Here is an 18,133-nt window from a genome sequence, read left to right as displayed (position 1 = left end):
CGGACAACAACAACTCGGACAACAACAACTCGGACAACAACAACTCGGACAACAACAACTCGGACAACAACAACTCGGACAACAACAACTCGGACGACAACAACTCGAGCAACAACAACTCGAACAATAACGACTTGAACAATAATGACTCGAACAACAACAACTCGAATAACAACGATTCAAATAACAACAACTTAAACAACGACAACTCGAACAACAACGACAACTCGAACAACAACGACAACTCGAACAACAACAATAATTCGAACGACAACAACAATCCAAACGACAATAACAACTCGAATGAGAACAACAGTGTGAACGATAATAATAACTCCGACCCGGGTGCGGGCTCGAATACCGACCCAACCGTCAAAACGAGCTCCAACTCGGATTTCAGTAACGCTGACGCAGACTCAGGCTCAGGAGAGAACGCAGACAATTCGGACTCGTCTTCAAATTCTGACATTTCTGGATCCGGCTCCGGTTCCGGCTCAGGCTCCGGATCCAGCGGTGAAGGATCGGCTCAGCCTATTTATGAGGATAACAACTACGTACTTGCATTACCCTTACCCGTCACGAGCGCCACGACAATTGCGGCGACTTTCGGCTCGGTCACAATGTCGGTGCTCTTCAAAAGCTTCTGGTGTGTCGTGTTCGCGTCAGCCAAGATGATGGAGCCTTTCTACCAGCTTGCCAAACAGAGCGCTAGAGCGACGGCTGAAGCGTCCGTTCTTCGCCCGTACCTCCAAGGTGGAATCGACTGGGCCGACATGAATCCGGCCAACAAGCACTGGGTCATGTTCGTGACCACGTTCATCAGCATTGTCTTGGGGTTACAGGCTTCTGTCGCATCGGAGGCCATGACCATCCAAGCCGGTTCGACTTGCAACACGCAGAATGGAACCCAGCTTTGCGATCCAGTCTGGGTCATCAACAGCGCAGTTGTCCGTGGCCTGCAAGCGTCACTAATAATTACCGCACTGGCAATGGTCACTCTGGCCTATTTGAATTGGAACCGTCCAAGTGGCGTGACCTCATATCCTTGCAGTATTGCCTGTATGGCCTCCGTCTTGAGCAATTCCAACGATGAGATGACGAGAACTCTGCGAGAAATCGACCCGGACGCCAAAGAGGAGGCCGTGAAAGAGGCATTCAAGGGGAAGCTGCTTACCTTTGAGCGTACCGAAACACTTTCAGGGGAGAACGTGGTTGGCATCACCATGGGATCCGGATCAAGTGAGGAGACGAACCATGACATGCCGGGTAGCGACATTCAACCGACGACGAGCAGTGATCGGGATCTCACGGATGTGGCCGAAATTGCTGAGCCTCCTTCGCTGATGTCCCGCGTGCCTTGGAAGCAGCTCCAAGTCGCGCTGATCGTCTTCCTCCATCTAGCCATGTTTGGAGTCATTCTATCATTCGTCCTTGCGGGCAACGATGTGTACCAGGTCAATCTTCTCGGTGCAGACGGTGAGAAGCACAATACGGCTGTCAAATGGAAGTTCCTGGACGGCACCAAGTTTGGTCCACGATTTTTCATGACCTCGATCACATCATTCCTTCTCATCCCTTTCTGGGAAAACGTCGAATTGTCGGTACGGATCATGGCGCCCTACCGCCGACTGAAGAAGAGCACGTCCGAGAGCCGCCACTTGTTCACGATGTACCTGCACGGAGTGCCGTTCACAGCGCTCTTCAAGGCTCTGTGGCATGGAAACTGGTACCATGCTTTCGTAACACTGATCACAGTGCTTTCATACTTCCTGCTCATCTTCATTGCTGGAGTGCCGTATAACTACGGGCAAATGGAGGACCTGTCGTTCATCAGCTCTGCGGCCAGCTTGGTGATCCTTTGCCTAATGTTGGTCGGTCTGGTGACACTCGCTTTCTGGCATCACAGCAATCCCAAGATGCCAAGGAGACCCGACACACTGGTCAACACATGGCTGCTTATGTGCTCGAGTCGGTTTATCGAGGGGTTCAAGGGCCGCACCTTGACGGAGATGCAGGATGAGATCGACCACGGGACAACCCGATATTGGTTTAAGAAGGCCGAAGGAGTGGATGGTATTGAGAGGTGGATGGTTGAGGCTGAAGGCGACCAGGCGCAGAGACGTCTGCTGCTGGGCGAGAAGGCACAGCGAGACAACTATTACTAGCAGGCGGCGGGTCTTTGAGGGAGTCTTACGTGGTCAATGTCTGTTTTCGTCCTTTCTTCCAATTAGCAAGCGAGCGGTATCGGCGGAAATGCACATAACCGCTCTTCAGTCCCTATGGACGAATTTCAAAATAGACGGTGCGGTAGAACCTGGCGTTTCCTGCCTCCGACCTATGTTTCTGCTATTATATCCGCAATGTGCTACTGAAGGAGGCTTGCCGCCGGAAGTCGGTGCCTTGTTTTTGACTATCATCTATACTTTCCCATTCTTACCGTGTAAGGCGTACGCATGTTGCCCTGTCCTCTTTGTCCAATCTCGAGCCCATGACGGAGTGTGGGTGATGGAGACGCTCAACCACAACCGCACAGGCTGCCGACCAATAAGTCTACTAGCGGAGGACGTCGTTTGATCGATATCCTGAGCCACCACAGACGCTTGCGATGCCATTTTCGTGTCCGGATCGAGGAACAGCACCAATTTGATCGGGGCTGAGGCGAGCAAGGAGACTTACCGCCGTGGACTTGGGTACCTACCGGATCGATAAGACCGGATTAGCGTAGCGGCACTCAACTTGACGCAGGCGCGCGAGTATATGGGAACCATCCCTTCCTACCTGATCTGTGTGGGCATGTTTCTAACGTCATTCGGAGGCTCGAGAGACTAACCCTCTGGGGATGAGAGGGCTGTCATCTGAGTGTGGAGGGTAGTCACTGTTTGAAAGGTGCTGAAGCTGAAGGGCAAGCCCCGTTTCAGTCTTTCCGAGGCACTTGCATATCTGATGGAGATTATGAAAGCAGCAGAAGAAGCTGGCAAGAGTGGACAGCGTAGCAAACCGTCGTGGTTTTGATCTGGGGAGTGACTGCAATTTTGCTGCAACCGACAAAAGACAGCCCATGACGCATTCATTCCCTGTGGCAGATCTTTCACATGCTGAAGTGATCGAGGTTGAAGGCGGACCCGAAAGTTCTGGGCCAGGTTGGGTCCGCTCAACAGGAGCGTTGCTGTTTGCTTTGTGACTCGGACGGCCTTGAGAAGAACACCGCGGGTTTGACGAAGCTACGAGACGAGGCGTCCGATATGATCAAGGTCTATTCTGAAGACAATCCCATACTTGTACTCACACTCAATATGAACAGGGACCACCTGTAGTGGGCATTTATAGTGCTATGGTACTCTGCTCGCATTGCCTTTCACTGCAAATTGCTGCCTGTGGCTCGTCACTTTCGCCTCGTTCACTTCTGGGTCACTTGCGTTCACCGCTCGACTGCGCATCCACAATTTCTGCCAATCGATGACACACAGCCGGCAATGTCTGACCAATAAAAAAAATCTGCTTTGATACAGCCTGCGCCCTGCCAAGACTTTACCGCCAAGCAATTCTCTGCAGCCGCTTTCTCACGACTATAAGTATCTCCTCTCCCCTCTCACTCCCTTCGAATCCTCCAGCTCTCTTTGCCTTGTACGTGGTATCCCCGACAGTCATTTTGAAGTCATGATGCTAATAATTCGAATAGTTGGCTTAGATCAAGTGTAGTATCTGTTCTTTTCAGTTTAATCTCTGAAATGTGACTACGGTCACAATACATTGATTAATCCTATTTTTGCACCTCGCTCGAGATTTCCTGTGCTTGCACAGAGGTCTCTTGCACCGTGTCCGAGGTCTTACACTGCCGCCTTGTGACGCGAACCACCTTTTCATCACTTCTTTGCCTTGCGCAAAGCTTTGGAGAAGAGCTGTTTGAACTTGATGAAGTGCTGGTTGTCTGGAACTGCGCCAGAATTCGGCGCTGATTTCTCGATGCTAGCGAATTTCGAAATGTGCGCTTCGCAGTTCCTGGGAAACGCTGCGACACGAGTGTTGTCCACGGCCTACGGGTGGCTTCAGATAAGATACAGAGGTACCCAGCCTAGACAAAATGCCGTAACAGTGAACAGGTGAACCGTCTCGCACTCGACTGTTGCATCTCCCCGTCGAGAGAGACATAAAGAGGGATCAGAAATTGAAGAGAGTACTCGTAGCCAGGAATCAATTTCCTGTTTCTTTCCCTGACGGTATTGTGGCCCGTTCTACCTAGGTACTGTAGACGCGGTTGCGGCTCACAAAAGCCTCTTCGTGGCTTGTGGCGATCCACGTATTGAGTCTACTTCACACCTGTCTACCTTATGTAGAGACATCTGAGCTCGTCCGGATACACACCATGGCCGACGACACCGCCATGACCAACGCCGCCGCGGCCGGCCCTTCTGCCAACGTCGACCCCGCGATCTTCAGCTCGCTGCAAGCCAAAATCGACGAGGAGACCGGCATCAAGGACGAGCTGCGCGCCCTCGTCGACACCCTGTCCAAGCAAGGCCGCGTCACGCAGTCCATCCTCTCGCGCGTCCACAACACGCCCACGGCCGAGCTCGAGACCGCAGTCCTAACACCGTGCGCGGACTCGCTCGCCGCGCAGGCCGCCACGGTCAAGATCCTCGCCGACGCGGCCTCGAAGTACCCGTTCTACAAGTGGAACAATATCTGGCAACGGGATATGCAGAACGTGGTCAGCAGTCTTCAGCTACATGATTGGCTCAAGGCCGGCAATCTGATCACTCTGGAGGAGGTCGGCCAACGGTTGAACGGTTAGTGGATTCCGAATTCGCCCTGCTTGGATCACATATGTCCGTGTCTATGTCTATGACCAACGCTGACCCTTTCGGTCTACAGTCCCCGTCAACGTCAAAGACGAAGACACCTTCCACATCACCATCGAAGATTACCTTTTGGCGCTGACGTACACGATCGAAGAACTGTCCCGGCTGGCTCCCAACGCGGTCACCCTGGGCGACTACGCGCGCCCGCTCCAGATCTCCAGGTTCATCAAGGACGTGCATGCCGGGTTCCAATTACTGAACCTGAAGAACGACATCCTCAGGCGCAGGAACGATGCGCTGAAGTATAATGTCAAGAAGGTCGAGGATGTGGTGTATGATTTGAGTTTGAGAGGGTTGATCCCCAAGAAAGAGTAGGAACAACAGTAGGCGAAAGCGTAAAGAGTGAAACGATCTGGTCGTCGATATCGGGATTGCTCCATCACATCTTTACATCTTCATATCATACCATGAGGTGCGAAGGAGCAACTGCTGCGGCGGATATTCCCCTCCGCCCTGTTTTGGGAAGGGCACTCTATGACTGTCGAGGGCGTGGTTGATCCCAGCGACGACCCGAGTGCGAAGTACTCTTATCCGAGAGAAGCCACTCTACTGGAAATACTCGTAAGCGTCTCAGCGGTTGTGCTACGGCCAGTCTTGAATGACCACTACAGATGTTGATGAGGTATCGATTGCTGCGAGGTATGGTGAACGAGTGAGAAAAACGGAACGACCAAAAATCATGTATGGCATGTTGAGCTTGGAGATCTCTTGACCTCACGAGGCAAGATGAAATTGTATGCCAATCCGACAATATTCTCCTATCGCGAAACTGCAGGCCTCGACTCAGGACCATGCTCCTAGTTCCTGCATGCGGATCTATTGTTCGTAGAACAGACTCTCGTTCACGAGGGTATGCCGTCTCTTGTTAGAAACGTCCTTTGTCATCTCGTATGCAATATATGTTCAGTCGCCTGGGAGCTTCTATGGTGCTGTGGGCTTCTTGAACTCCTCGCCATCGACTCTCACACTGCTATCAGCTGTGGCAGGTTCCCTCAGTCCTTCAGAAGAATGTGTGCCCAGCTTGACATTGACACCTCCGCTGCCGACGTTCACGGTACGGCCATCAGCAGATTGTAGATCTGCACTGGCGCCACCGACAGGTTGGTCGGGTAGAGGGAGATTTGCCTTTACGCGGTCGATAGTTTCTTGCTTGTTTTCTTGCTCAGAGAGGAGTTGCTTCGGAAGATGTCAGTATAGGTCTGGCAAGCAAAAACTAGGATGATCTGGTGTCGACAGGCAAAACTGACCTTCATAGCTGAGGTGTCGGAGTCCTTTGGGACTTCACCACCGTGGAATTTGGACTCCTTCGACTCCATTTTGCGCACGTCCTCACCGGTGACGTGGAATGTTTGCTCGGACATGGTGTTGGTGTTTGAGTAGAGAGCTCGGTTTCTGTGGTTGTATTATATAAGGAACTGCACAAGTTGTTGTGTTGGTTGGTCAAGGTGTATGTTTCTTTAGTGTTCAAGTAGAGCCTCGCTCTGAGAAGGTTCACCTGGTCATTATGTGCGGTGGACGCTTGGGTTGCAAGCAGGACGTGTCCGCCTCTACGTCATTACGGGTCTCGAACGGAACCAATGAGCATGTTGATCTTGTGCATTTTCGCTCGGATCTCGAAAATTCTCAGAGGCTCGAGGCTGATGAACCCTCCGATCGTGCTGACCTACGTCATTGAGTGTTTGCTGAAAGCAGCTTAGTCGGGGTGGATGACCAGATCCGGTCCAACCACGCTGCCTTGGTGCCTGACTTGGGAGATGTCGTGTGACAGCAAGGAAGAGATGTCCCCAGCTTCCAGGCACGAGGATGCTGTACTGGTACTCGTCCGAGGAGTGGTATAGGAAAAGGTAACTGTGGATCGTCCTTGAAATTGCAGGCTCGAGGAGGCTTCTGCTGGGAAATTTGTGCGGGCAAGCGCAACTCCTACACAGTACTGGAGCTTCGAGGCTGCGCCAAAATCGGTTTACTCTAGATACCCACTAGAATCCCGAGAACAAGGCGAGACATGCAGAGCCTCGGGATACGGTGTTGGTAAAGCATGCACCGTATGATGTACGTTGCTTTCCTCGACGTTTACTCAATCTCGATTTCGAGGTCATCGATGCAGAATTCCCAGTCGTCCATTTCCACGTTGTTGTAATGGAAATCCGCCTCCACTTCAAGCCTCGTGAGGCCTTTCCACCGCGTCTTGCTGAACTCTTCCAGTCGGACGTGGAGAGTATCGTGGAAGCCGGCGGGATAGTCGACGGTCCATTCTAACGGACTCGACAAATTTTCGAGGAGGAAGCCGCGGAGATTTATGGTAACGAAACCAACAGGGAAATCCAGTGGTTTAATCTTCAGTGAGTGTACCGTGAATGTACGTGACGGATCGTGTGCATGGATGGACGGGGTCTCCGCTGCGACCTTTGAGCCATAGAGCGCATTCGGCTTGGAGATGGCGCAGTTCAAGTCATCCCCCGAGATGGTGCCTTCCAGATCCTGGTGTGTCGGCTTAAAGGCATATAAATAGTTGAATGTGAAGCCATGATATCCAGCCGCTAGCTGTCCAAATCCGTGAGGTGTTTCGACATCGTCAAACTGTTCCGTGGTAAATCAGCATGCGTGCTCCACACCGAGTCGAGCCAGATCTCACCCACATCAACACATCACGGCCGTTCAAAATTGTTTGATCGGGGTGCGCCGAGACTACACTAAAGCAGAATGCCAGCATGAAGCAAACAAGCACCACTGAATGCAAGCGTAAAATGCTCTGTAGAACAGGACGCTTTGAGTCTGACAGACACATTGCCGCAACCACGATGGTCGCCTTGATCAGATCATTGAAGTAGAGATGGACAAAGGCTGTTACAATAAATGCAACACGGTAGAAAATCTGATTTAGCACCATGCTGCTCGGCGGGTATCGCCACTCGAAGTTCGAACCTGCTACGTGGTGTAATCACAAGACAACGGCATACATAGGACACCCATTCTCCTAAGTCCCCAGGGTTTGCGCAGTGTGTTTCCGGGGGTTTGAGTTGAGGGCAAGGATCCTTACTTTGAAGAGATTGCAAACAGTCTGAGAGTCAAGATCGACCCACAACGCGCAGTATCATTTTGGGTTTAGCCTCATGCGCGCCCCCGCGCATTGCCGTTTGATGCGTCAAAACTCCTCGAAATGAACGTCCACATGAGTCTGGCGAGACTTGCTGCAGACGCAACCTGGCATTGACTCGGCACTTGATGCGAAGACGCGCCTGGGACGTTCCTGCGAGCTCTGGCCACTACTGCTACTCCGGTTTTCATGCAAGCGCCCGCTCCGAAGGTAGTAGCGAACGAGGTGGTGAGTGATTCGGTCGAGATGACCTTTCACTCACAAGAGAAGTACGAGATCGAGGCATGAAAAGGTACTTTGTGGTTATTGCAGCGCTAACACAGGGGTAAACCTCTACGTGAGCACTGCTTTTCTTCTGTCATGGTCGTCTGCCGCTTCGACCTGCCCTTCAGCTCCATTTGATCCAGTGGACATCGAGCACGATATTTCCCCAGCCACCACTCCAAGCATCGGGCATGGAAAACGTGCCCGCAAGGAGTTTCGCGGACAACATCCTCAGGTTGGAAGAATTCCAAACAGATGCTGCAATCAAACAATAGGTCCGGCAACTCTCCTCGAACGGCGGCAGAGATGCGAGTGGGATCTTCGATATCTTCAACCCACTCTTTGCCCAGTGACACCTTATGCTCATCTTGCTTTTTGGGTGCGAGGACAGCAGGACAGGGTGGCCGGATTGGGCAGTCCAAAGATGGGAACTTCGGGAGGTCCATGCCATTCCTACCGTCACTGTCGGCGTACCGCCTTTTCGGTGCGATTTCATCAATCTCCTTCGCACTGAGGTTTGCGATCGGCTTTGATTTTGATTGGCGGTGGATTCTCGCTGCTTGTTCTGCAGAAGGCCTCGAGTAAGTTGAATCTTCACTGCCTCTTTGGCCAATGCGCTGGTGTCCCTCGATCGATGTGTTTGCCCGCGTCGCTCGTGCGCGGGCCCAACGTCTGAACCTAACGATACAAATTAGGTCCTGGAACCAGTGCGCTGACATGGAGAGACGAACAAGTTGTACAGGACCACCACCGCAATCACGACAGCGCCAACCATCATGTAAGGAATGACGTCGTGATAGTCTTCCTTGTCTGCATCTTCGTGGTCACGACCTGCAAGGTCTCTTGCCAGAAGGAACGTTTCACCTGCCGGTAAGTGCATCAAACTTGGCTAGACGAGAGAGTAATCACTGTACTGGCCCTCGGAAGCGAGCGGTGAGACGTGGGATATAAATGGCCGCCTATCCGACAGACTCCAGTGCTGAAGGCAAGGAGCCAGTGTGCGTATGATCACGAAAGAGATCATTGCCAAAGCCTTCTGGCAACAGCGCACTGTGGAGAGCGCCCAGAAACGCAGCGACAGGGCTTTCACTGTCCAGGATCATACCACAGTACAGGGACGTTGTTGCCTAAGGGAGTATGTCCACAGTACTCATTCCAAGTGGCCTGGCTTGATGCTTGCTTGGTATTCGCGATATGCAAAAGTCACCCCACTTCGGGAAGACCGTCAATGCTTGGCAACCTTCTCGGCGCCGCAGCTGCGTCAAGCTCGATAAGAGTGTTGCACATATGACACTACTGCGCTGCCTTGGTGAGGTCGTCTATTGAAGTGCTGCGGACGTTCAGTAGGGCACAACAAGGATATCATTGCAACTTTGGACACCTTGCATCTTTTGCATAGGGTATCTTTGACCCGAACCCATACCTAGCACATGTCATTCTCAGGTAATATTTCCTGGGGGTGGAAAATCGGCCCCGGAAGGACGGCAAACCACAGCGGAGGCCAGGAGCCAACCAGAATCACCCGCTTACACGGCGCGAGTTCAGCGCTTGGCTTTCTGTCTTCCGCCTTCCTTGGCCCTTGGCGGCAGACTTGGCCGTGGGCCACGCCGCCCGACAAAGTTCTTCAGTTGGTCTCCGAGGAGCCGATCCATCAGACACCTGTCAAGCTCGCTAGCCAATCTGGAACCAAGACTCGCGCACTCCCTCCCCCGTAACTTTGCGATGATGTCGAACTCTTCCACGCTTGCAACCTGCCCAGAACCCCGTAAGGCGTGTTGAACCCTTCGCTATCCAATGGCCGTCCCTCCTAAGCGGTTAAGACCCTTTTTCCGCCTCTTGGGTCCCGAGGAAGAGGCTTTCCGCCACTTGCAACATGGCAACAGGGCCAATGGGCTGGGAAGATTACGTCGTGAATGATGGCCCACCGTCAACACTGCTTTGATCCCAAGCGTGGTTTGGGACAGCATTATCTTTGGGAGCGGTCCTATATTTTCCCTTTCCAACACCACGTCAATTTCGAGAGGGGCCTTGGTCACAGGTTAGCAGGCAATCATGGAGAACCACGTCTCGGGTCAGAGCAACAAGCCGTTGACAAAGCCTGCACACGCTCTTGAAAGGGACGACCTCGTGCAGCAATTGAACACTGACTCTGAGAGGGGCTTGTCGTCCGAAGATGCGTGCCAGAGGCTCGAAGAGTTTGGCAAAAACGAACTGGAGGGCGGTGGAGGAGTACGACCGCTGAAGATCCTGCTTCGCCAGGTCGCCAATGCCATGATGTTGGTCCTCATCATGGCCATGGCGGTCTCGTTCGGTATCCGCTCCTGGATTGAAGGCGGCGTGGTCACGGCAGTGATCATCCTGAACATTGTCGTGGGGTTCTTCCAAGAGTTTCAGGCCGAGAAGACCACGGAGTCGCTGCGGTCACTCTCTTCTCCCACCGCAAGTGTCATTCGAGACGGCAGCAACTCCACCATTCCCGCTACAGAGCTCGCTGTGGGTGACCTCATCGAACTCAAAGTGGGCGACACTGTCCCTGCGGACGTCAGGTAAGCCAACATACTCAGCAGCCCTTTGCATGATTTCAAGTTGTTGACAATCTGCAGACTGCTCGAATCTATCAACTTTGAGACCGACGAAGCCCTCCTCACCGGCGAGTCGCTGCCCGTTGCCAAGGACGAGGAAGCCGTATTTGATGAAGATACGGGTCCAGGAGATCGACTGAATGTCGCATACGGGTCTTCTACAGTGACAAAGGGTCGCGCAAGAGCAATAGTGTTTTCCACAGGCATGCACACTGTAAGTCCGGCAGCTAAATGCGGTTCACCGCACTACTTTTAGATTACACCAACGCTTCCGGACATGGACATGGGCTGAAATAATTATAGGAAATCGGATCGATCGCAGCTGCGCTCCGGCAAAAGAGCTCCAAGGTGCGCGAGCCCAAGCGACGACCGGACGGTACTGTTAACCCGTTGCGCCACGCCGAGTCCTGGACCCTTACGTTCACCGATGCTGTTGGGCGCTTTTTGGGCGTCAACGTCGGGACGCCGCTTCAGAAGAAACTCTCCCGTCTCGCCATGTTGCTCTTCGGGATTGCCGTCGTCTGCGCCATCATCGTCCTCGCCGCCAACGAATTCTCTGACAGACCCGAGGTGATCATCTACGCTGTTGCCACGGGTCTCTCCATGATTCCTGCTTCCCTTATCGTGGTTCTTACCATTACTATGGCTGTGGCAACCAAGAGGATGGTATCCAGGAACGTCATTGTCCGGAACATCAAATCGCTAGAAGCGCTAGGTGCTGTTACGGACATCTGCTCAGACAAGACAGGAACCTTGACCCAAGGCAAAATGGTGGCCAAGAAATGCTGGATTCCTACCCGTGGCACATACAGCATTGGCTCCTCCAACGAACCATTCAATCCCACCCAGGGGCCTTTGTCGTACAATGACGCTGCGCCGTCGCAGCAAGGTGAGAAAGGTGTAGATGACGGCGAAGAAATGGAATACTCGAACGCCCTGGAAGAAAATCAGGAGTTGAAAGATTTCCTCCTGGTTGCCTCGCTGTGCAATCTTGCACGGGTCCACCCTAACAAGGAGGGCTCCTGGTCCGCCATTGGAGATCCGACCGAGATTGCTATCCAGGTCTTCGCTTGCCGCTTCGACTACAGCAGACAAAAATTCCTCGACGAGAAGAATCCCAAGCTCAAGCAGGTCAGTGAGTATCCATTCGACTCGGATGTCAAGAAGATGTCGACTATCTTCGAGGACCTGGAAACAAAGGAGCAAATGGTCTACACCAAAGGCGCCGTGGAACGGATACTTGACTCCTGCACCCGCACCAACTGGGATGGGCCAGAGACCATCGAGTTCACCGAGCAGATGAAGGAAAAGGTCCTGGAGAACATGGAGGCTCTGGCATCTCAAGGACTCCGTGTGCTTGCCCTTGCGAGCCGTCCGTACAGCCCCCAACATGGCCGCCGGGCAAGTCGAGAGGGACCCCCTCCTCGCGAGGAAGTGGAACGTGACTTGATATTCCGCGGCCTTATCGGTCTCTATGATCCTCCGCGACCGGAATCTGCCCCTGCGGTAAAGAGCTGTCACCGTGCTGGAGTCAAAGTGCACATGTTGACGGGCGATCACCCGGGAACAGCCCGCGCCATTGCCATCCAAGTGGGCATTCTACCACCCGATATGTCCCGCCTCTCGCATGACGCGGCCAAAACAATGGTCATGACCGCGAAAGAGTTTGACCGGCTGAGTGACGAGGAGCTCGATGCACTCCCCGCACTTCCACTCGTTGTCGCTCGATGTGCTCCTAACACGAAGGTCCGGATGATCGAAGCACTCCGGCGCCGCAACGCCTTTATGGCCATGGTGAGTTGTTCCCCCCTTGATATTTGGTGCAGTGATGCTGACTCCAGCAGACTGGTGATGGCGTGAATGACTCGCCATCGCTCAAGATCGCCGACGTCGGCATTGCCATGGGCCAGGGAGGATCGGACGTCGCCAAGGAAGCTTCCGACATCGTGCTGACCGACGACAACTTTGCCTCGATCCTCAACGCCATCGAAGAGGGGCGACGCATGTTCGACAACATCCAGAAGTTCATTCTTCACCTGCTGGCCGAGAACATTGCCCAAGCAGGCACTTTGCTTATTGGACTTGCGTTCAAAGATAGTACCGGCCTCTCGGTCTTCCCTCTGGCACCTGTGCAAATCATGTGGGTCATCATGATCACATCCGGTCTGCCCGACATGGGCCTTGGTCTCGAGATCGCGGCGCCCGATATCCTAGAACGACCACCAATCTCGCTCAAGGCCGGCGTCTTCACCTGGGAAGTCTGCTTCGACATGCTGGCCTACGGTATCTGGATGGCCGCTCTGTGTCTGTCGTCCTTCCTCCTGGTAGTGTATGGATTCGGCGACGGAGACCTCGGCGTCAACTGCAACGAGAGCTACTCCCAACGATGCGACACTGTCTTCCGAGCCCGAGCCACCACCTTCGTCAGTCTGACTTGGTTCGCCCTCTTCCTCGCCTGGGAGATGGTCAACATGCGGAAGAGCTTTTTCCGCATGCAACCGGACAGCAAGAAATACTTTACCCAATGGATGTACGACGTGTGGCGCAACAAGTTCCTGTTCTGGTCAATCATTGCGGGCTTCGTCACAATATTCCCCACGATATACATACCTGTAGGTGGACTCTTTTTTTGCTTGTGGTGTCAAGCATGGCTAACATTTTCGTCCAGGTGATCAATCATAGTGTCTTCAAGCACACGGGCATCTCTTGGGAATGGGGTATCGTCTTTGTCGAAGCCCTCCTCTTCTTCCTCGGCGTCGAGGGATGGAAGTGGGGCAAGCGAGTATACTTCCGCCACCGGGCAGCGAGGCTCGGATTCACCGCGGACGACTTGGAGAATATGGTCTTCGATGACTTTTATGGCCACGATGCTAGCAACGGCAGCACTAAAGTGGCTTCAAACAAGGCGTTGGAATGATGAGCCGTTGGAAGAGGAGCAGACCCAAGACGGACCCTGCTAAGGCTCGATGAGGCATCATGACGATATGACGTTAGATCCATGAGACGATGTTGTCTTGTTGCAGATAGTATTGCTGCTCATATGATTGAGGTCTGCTTGTGGTATGGCATTTGGGTCTTTAGACGGTACAGTAAAAACAAGTTTGGCCGAAAGATACTCAGTACGTAGGCGGGTTGCTAATGCGAGGGCCGGTTAACGATGGTGTATGCGAATCATCTGCTAGAGAAATTAGACCCCGGACCCTCTAGCCCTGTTGCTCGTTGACGTACGATGCGTACTGAAGCAGGAGGAATCTTTGAGAACAACCCGTGTCTTGGAAAAGCCGCACCGCGAGTGCTGAACAGCTAGACAGCGAACACATGGAATCGACGTCGTGGGGATCTGCTGGACGGCACTACCTCCCCTAGTACTGTAGCTGCACGGCACCTCTGACCTTACTCCAGACATTGTAGTCCAACGATAGAATGGCGCATTTCCGGTTTCCCAGCAGTGCCCGTGTGTGCGAAGGCGAGGGCGTGGGCGTGGGCGGCGTCATCCTCCCCCGAAGCGGGGTGTGAGCCGCGACGTGCATCTTTTTTTCCCCCCAGCAGCCTGCGCTGCGCTCTGGCTTTGCCCTGCTCTGCTTCGGTTGAGATTCTTCTCTTCTCTTCGCTTTCCTACGGAGGACTCCGTACAATGCCCCGAGATCCCCTCATCGGTCTCGTAGGAAAGCCGTCGAGTGGGAAAAGCACCACGCTAAACAGGTAGAACTGCCCACGTCCAACATGCCCAGTCGACAGCCTCGCTGACGACGCACAATCTACAGCTTGACGGATGCGAGTTCGAAAGTCGGTCAGTCAGTGCGCGCGCCAATCATGATGATGATGATGTGTTTCCGCAGCAAAGAGGCGGGAGGACCAGGCTGATGATGATACCTGCGCAGGCAATTTCCCGTAAGAAAGGACCACACCGTACCCTCCACGTGTCGACGCCAAGGACTAAAATATTGGGACACTCAGATTCACAACGATCGACCCTCAACGAGCGGTTGGATATTTGCAGGTCGACTGCGCGTGCAAGCGGAAAGGTCTCACGGACAAGTGCCGGCCAAACTACGGCTCGTGCGTCGACGGGAAGAGATCGGTGCCCATCGAACTGCTAGACGTGGCGGGGCTGGTGCCCGGCGCGCACGAGGGCAAAGGACTGGGCAACAAGTTCTTGGACGACCTGCGCCACGCGGATGCGCTGATCCATGTCGTCGATGTCAGCGGGACCACCGACGCCGAGGGCAAAGCCACGCGTGGCTATGATCCCAGCGTGGACGTGGAGTGGCTGCGTGGCGAGATTGTGCGCTGGATCCAGGGCAACCTGATGGACAAGTGGGGGAGTATCAAGAGACGGCACGTCGCCGTGAAGGCGTCACCCGTCGAGACCCTCCAGGCCCAGTTTTCGGGGTATGGGAGTAATAGCTCCGTGGTCGCGCGGACGCTGGACAAGCTGCAGCTCAAGCAGCCGCTGGAGGAATGGAGTGACGAGACGATTTTGAGGGTCGTCAACGCCTTTACGGACGAGAAGTTCCCGACCGTGCTCGCGCTCAACAAGATCGACCACCCGGACGCGGACCGGAATATTGCAAAGATCGCGAAGCAGCAGCCCGCGGAGAGCATCGTGCTGTGCAGCGCGATCTCCGAGGTCTTTCTACGCCGGCTGGCCAAGCAGGGGTACATCAAGTACAAGGAAGGGGCCGAGTACCTGGACACGCGGGAGGACTTGATCGAACAAGGGGATCCCGCTGGAGGAGGATTGAAGGAAATGGACGACAAGCTCGCGCAGCGCATCGAGAACCTCAAGGACATGGTGCTCTATCGGTTTGGTAGCACGGGCGTGGTACAGGTCCTCACCAGGGCGGCAGCCCTGCTGGGTCTTGTGCCTGTTTTTCCTGTCAAGAACATCCACACCTACGGCTCGGGCACGGCCGGCAGCACGGCTGCTGTCTTTAGAGACTGCGTGCTCGTCAAGAAGGGCAGTACCGTGGCGGACGTGGCGAGGAAAGTCATGGGCGATGCTCCTATTGCTTTTGTGGAGGGCGACGGAGGGAGGAGGGTCGCAGAAGATTCGGTCATCGAGGTCGGAAAGAACGACATCTTGTCGTTCCACGTCGGGCGGTAACGCTGGTGTACGTTCTTCGGACGAGTAACTACGATTGGACGGAAACATGAAACGTGAAGCATGTAGCATGATAGATAAATTCCGTAGTTAGCGATGGATCTAAGGGATCCCGTTACAGTACCATCAGTTTTGTCCACACCACATACATGCAATGAACGCCACGTTTGATGCTCATGTTCCCTTTTGTTATTTACAACGAGCCACAGGATGTCCCTCAGAAGTGATCCTTCGACCCTCTCTCCTCGTTCATGCCAATCACCACCGGCGACTCGGGAAACTCCTCCTTGGCCTTCTGCTGGTTCTTGCGCTCGTCCTTGCGCGAGATGGCGTCGCTGCCCTCTTTGCCCTGCTCGTGTTCCTTCATCCCTTCCTGGGCGGTATCGGCATGCACGTCGTACGGCGGTCTCTTGACGGCGTGGTCACGACCCTGGCGACCACCCCAGCCGGGGCCCGTATCTTGGGCGCGGGTGCTGGACTTGTCGTCTGTGGAGGAGGGTTCGGAGTGTTGGCCTCCCTCGGACGAGGAGAGCGGACGTGTGACTGAGAGGAGGCGGGGGTGTTGTCGGAGCGCAGTGGTCGGCAGGACACGGGGCCTCAGAAGGGAGCTTGGGAGGCGGGGCATGATGGACGCGTACAAGTTGTGAGATATCTTTTTGGTGTAATGTAATATGTGGTGCACTGTGGGTTATTGCTGAAGCGGTAGCAGTCAAAGTGAGAAGAGGTGAGGCCACGACACAGATGTGCAGTCGATGCAATGAGAAGTGAACCGAGACTTTGGGCCAAGTCGTCGTCACTTGATCTGCGAAATTCTTAGTCGTAGCACCCAGCGGACAGTAATTACCGTGATTCACACTGGTCAGTGTCTTCCAGGTTCGTTACGAGTGCTCGTCAAGCTGCGATCTAATGTCGAAATTATGACGACATTGCCGACAGTCAGTTCCATGACGCCCGAGAGCAGGGCGTGGCATCTCGGCACGTCTTACCGTAATTTACTCTCCGCTTCAAGCTTGGAGGTCTAGTTCAATCTGTTACCTAAGGCTCACGGCGCCCCTATTCCATTCTACCTCACAGAGCATGCGCTGCTTTCGATGCATGTCAAGGATCAATCGAAGTCGGCTTCGTGGAGGCTAGGGAGCTGGTCTGACACGAATTTGACAGTACCTACATGAGGAAATGCGCGGTTCCCATTGGTCATCGCTGGAAAATTGCGCTGTCGGACAACTCTGCTCGGCCACTCGCACGGCAGCTATCCCGGAGACACAGTGCCGCTTTATGAATGCTTTTCATGACGGAATTTGTCGATTGTTGTGTGCCTCAGCACCTTTCTGCCTCTCAACTCGTCTGCACCCTGTTTGCGACGCTCGTGCGTTACGTGTCGAACTCAATGAATATGGCGTCTACAATGAGAACGCATTATATCTGGTGGCTAATGATGGATAACTACCCTTTATCAGACTTCATAACGCTCACAGCAGCCCCGACAAATTTTGTGTGAGTTAGTTATCATATTACTACTCTACTATCTACTTCTATTCATCGTGGTTGACCTAGTGCTCATTCACTTGAGCGATCGTTGGGTGGCACTGCACCAATCCGTCTGCCTCGGTCCGAGTCAGCAATTGACTCCAAGTCCTCACACCCAGACATGCGAATCGAGAATCGAAAGGTCTTCCGCCAATCATGTCTCGCAAAATGCGGCTGTTGCAGCCTGGTAAACCTGAGCTCGACTGCCAGAGAGACAAGGGACAAACGAACTGGCCACGCCTGCCTCATCAGTGCGACACTACTGTCAATATCGCATCAGGGCCACCCATTTCTCAATCAGCTGTTCCTCTCGAAGACCGCCTATTTCCGTGTTTGATTGAGTATCTGGCAGACTCGCCGCAGGTGTCACACGAGTTATGCGGCATGACTACGGAGTAGTTGTGCCAGAGTAAGCGCGAAATCGGTATTTGGGTGGGGAGCCGAAGTGCGGGGACAAAGGCGGGGAATTCCTACGGTTGACCACGTGATGGCACGATGCCAATTCTCTTTCTCCGGTGGACGGCAAGTGCCAGAACCCCGTAAGTTACCTGACTGCTTGACCCCCTGGAGCCCCTCCAAGAGAAGCGTGTACCTCGGTCCGTAGTTGCTTACAACCGAGAGTGAGCTGTTCTATAATGTCCCATTCCATTGCACCCCGGTGAGGGCACTTTCAGCTATGTGGTACATGACAGATTGGAACAAA

The 18,133-nt window shown here is 53.7% G+C and overlaps 8 protein-coding genes across 8 annotated transcripts; 4 read left to right on the top strand and 4 right to left on the bottom strand.

The window, feature by feature from the left end:
- Nucleotides 1-620: 620 nt before the first annotated feature.
- On the top strand, nucleotides 621-2,165 carry A1O7_09719 (uncharacterized protein; the record flags this gene model as incomplete). The annotated part of the gene is made up of 1 exon (XM_007763705.1): nucleotides 621-2,165. The coding sequence occupies one exon, from the start codon at nucleotides 621-623 to the stop codon at nucleotides 2,163-2,165; it is 1,545 nt and encodes a 514-aa protein (XP_007761895.1).
- Nucleotides 2,166-4,363: 2,198 nt separating this feature from the next.
- On the top strand, nucleotides 4,364-5,174 carry A1O7_09718 (uncharacterized protein; the record flags this gene model as incomplete). The annotated part of the gene is made up of 2 exons (XM_007763704.1): nucleotides 4,364-4,787; nucleotides 4,873-5,174. The coding sequence occupies 2 exons, from the start codon at nucleotides 4,364-4,366 to the stop codon at nucleotides 5,172-5,174; spliced, it is 726 nt and encodes a 241-aa protein (XP_007761894.1).
- A 606-nt stretch (nucleotides 5,175-5,780) lies between these two features.
- On the bottom strand, nucleotides 5,781-6,220 carry A1O7_09717 (uncharacterized protein; the record flags this gene model as incomplete). Its single annotated transcript, XM_007763703.1, has 2 exons — nucleotides 5,781-6,035; nucleotides 6,107-6,220. The coding sequence occupies 2 exons, from the start codon at nucleotides 6,218-6,220 to the stop codon at nucleotides 5,781-5,783; spliced, it is 369 nt and encodes a 122-aa protein (XP_007761893.1).
- A 709-nt stretch (nucleotides 6,221-6,929) lies between these two features.
- On the bottom strand, nucleotides 6,930-7,746 carry A1O7_09716 (uncharacterized protein; the record flags this gene model as incomplete). The annotated part of the gene is made up of 2 exons (XM_007763702.1): nucleotides 6,930-7,436; nucleotides 7,492-7,746. 2 exons carry the CDS (start codon nucleotides 7,744-7,746, stop codon nucleotides 6,930-6,932), a joined length of 762 nt encoding a protein of 253 aa, XP_007761892.1.
- Nucleotides 7,747-8,267: 521 nt separating this feature from the next.
- A1O7_09715 (uncharacterized protein) lies at nucleotides 8,268-9,097 on the bottom strand (the record flags this gene model as incomplete). The annotated part of the gene is made up of 2 exons (XM_007763701.1): nucleotides 8,268-8,895; nucleotides 8,949-9,097. 2 exons carry the CDS (start codon nucleotides 9,095-9,097, stop codon nucleotides 8,268-8,270), a joined length of 777 nt encoding a protein of 258 aa, XP_007761891.1.
- A 1,172-nt stretch (nucleotides 9,098-10,269) lies between these two features.
- On the top strand, nucleotides 10,270-13,716 carry A1O7_09714 (potassium/sodium efflux P-type ATPase, fungal-type; the record flags this gene model as incomplete). The annotated part of the gene is made up of 5 exons (XM_007763700.1): nucleotides 10,270-10,763; nucleotides 10,821-11,013; nucleotides 11,103-12,593; nucleotides 12,644-13,411; nucleotides 13,468-13,716. The coding sequence occupies 5 exons, from the start codon at nucleotides 10,270-10,272 to the stop codon at nucleotides 13,714-13,716; spliced, it is 3,195 nt and encodes a 1,064-aa protein (XP_007761890.1).
- Nucleotides 13,717-14,612: 896 nt separating this feature from the next.
- A1O7_09713 (uncharacterized protein) lies at nucleotides 14,613-15,906 on the top strand (the record flags this gene model as incomplete). The annotated part of the gene is made up of 2 exons (XM_007763699.1): nucleotides 14,613-14,626; nucleotides 14,757-15,906. 2 exons carry the CDS (start codon nucleotides 14,613-14,615, stop codon nucleotides 15,904-15,906), a joined length of 1,164 nt encoding a protein of 387 aa, XP_007761889.1.
- Nucleotides 15,907-16,120: 214 nt separating this feature from the next.
- On the bottom strand, nucleotides 16,121-16,528 carry A1O7_09712 (uncharacterized protein; the record flags this gene model as incomplete). Its single annotated transcript, XM_007763698.1, has 1 exon — nucleotides 16,121-16,528. One exon carries the CDS (start codon nucleotides 16,526-16,528, stop codon nucleotides 16,121-16,123), a length of 408 nt encoding a protein of 135 aa, XP_007761888.1.
- Nucleotides 16,529-18,133: the final 1,605 nt, after the last annotated feature.

The sequence above is a fragment of the Cladophialophora yegresii genome, assembly GCF_000585515.1.
Source record: "Cladophialophora yegresii CBS 114405 chromosome Unknown aczIN-supercont1.7, whole genome shotgun sequence".
NCBI lineage: Eukaryota > Fungi > Ascomycota > Eurotiomycetes > Chaetothyriales > Herpotrichiellaceae > Cladophialophora > Cladophialophora yegresii.
The sequence above is the reverse complement of the archived record's forward strand: the minus strand, read 5'-3'. Positions and strand labels throughout refer to the sequence as shown.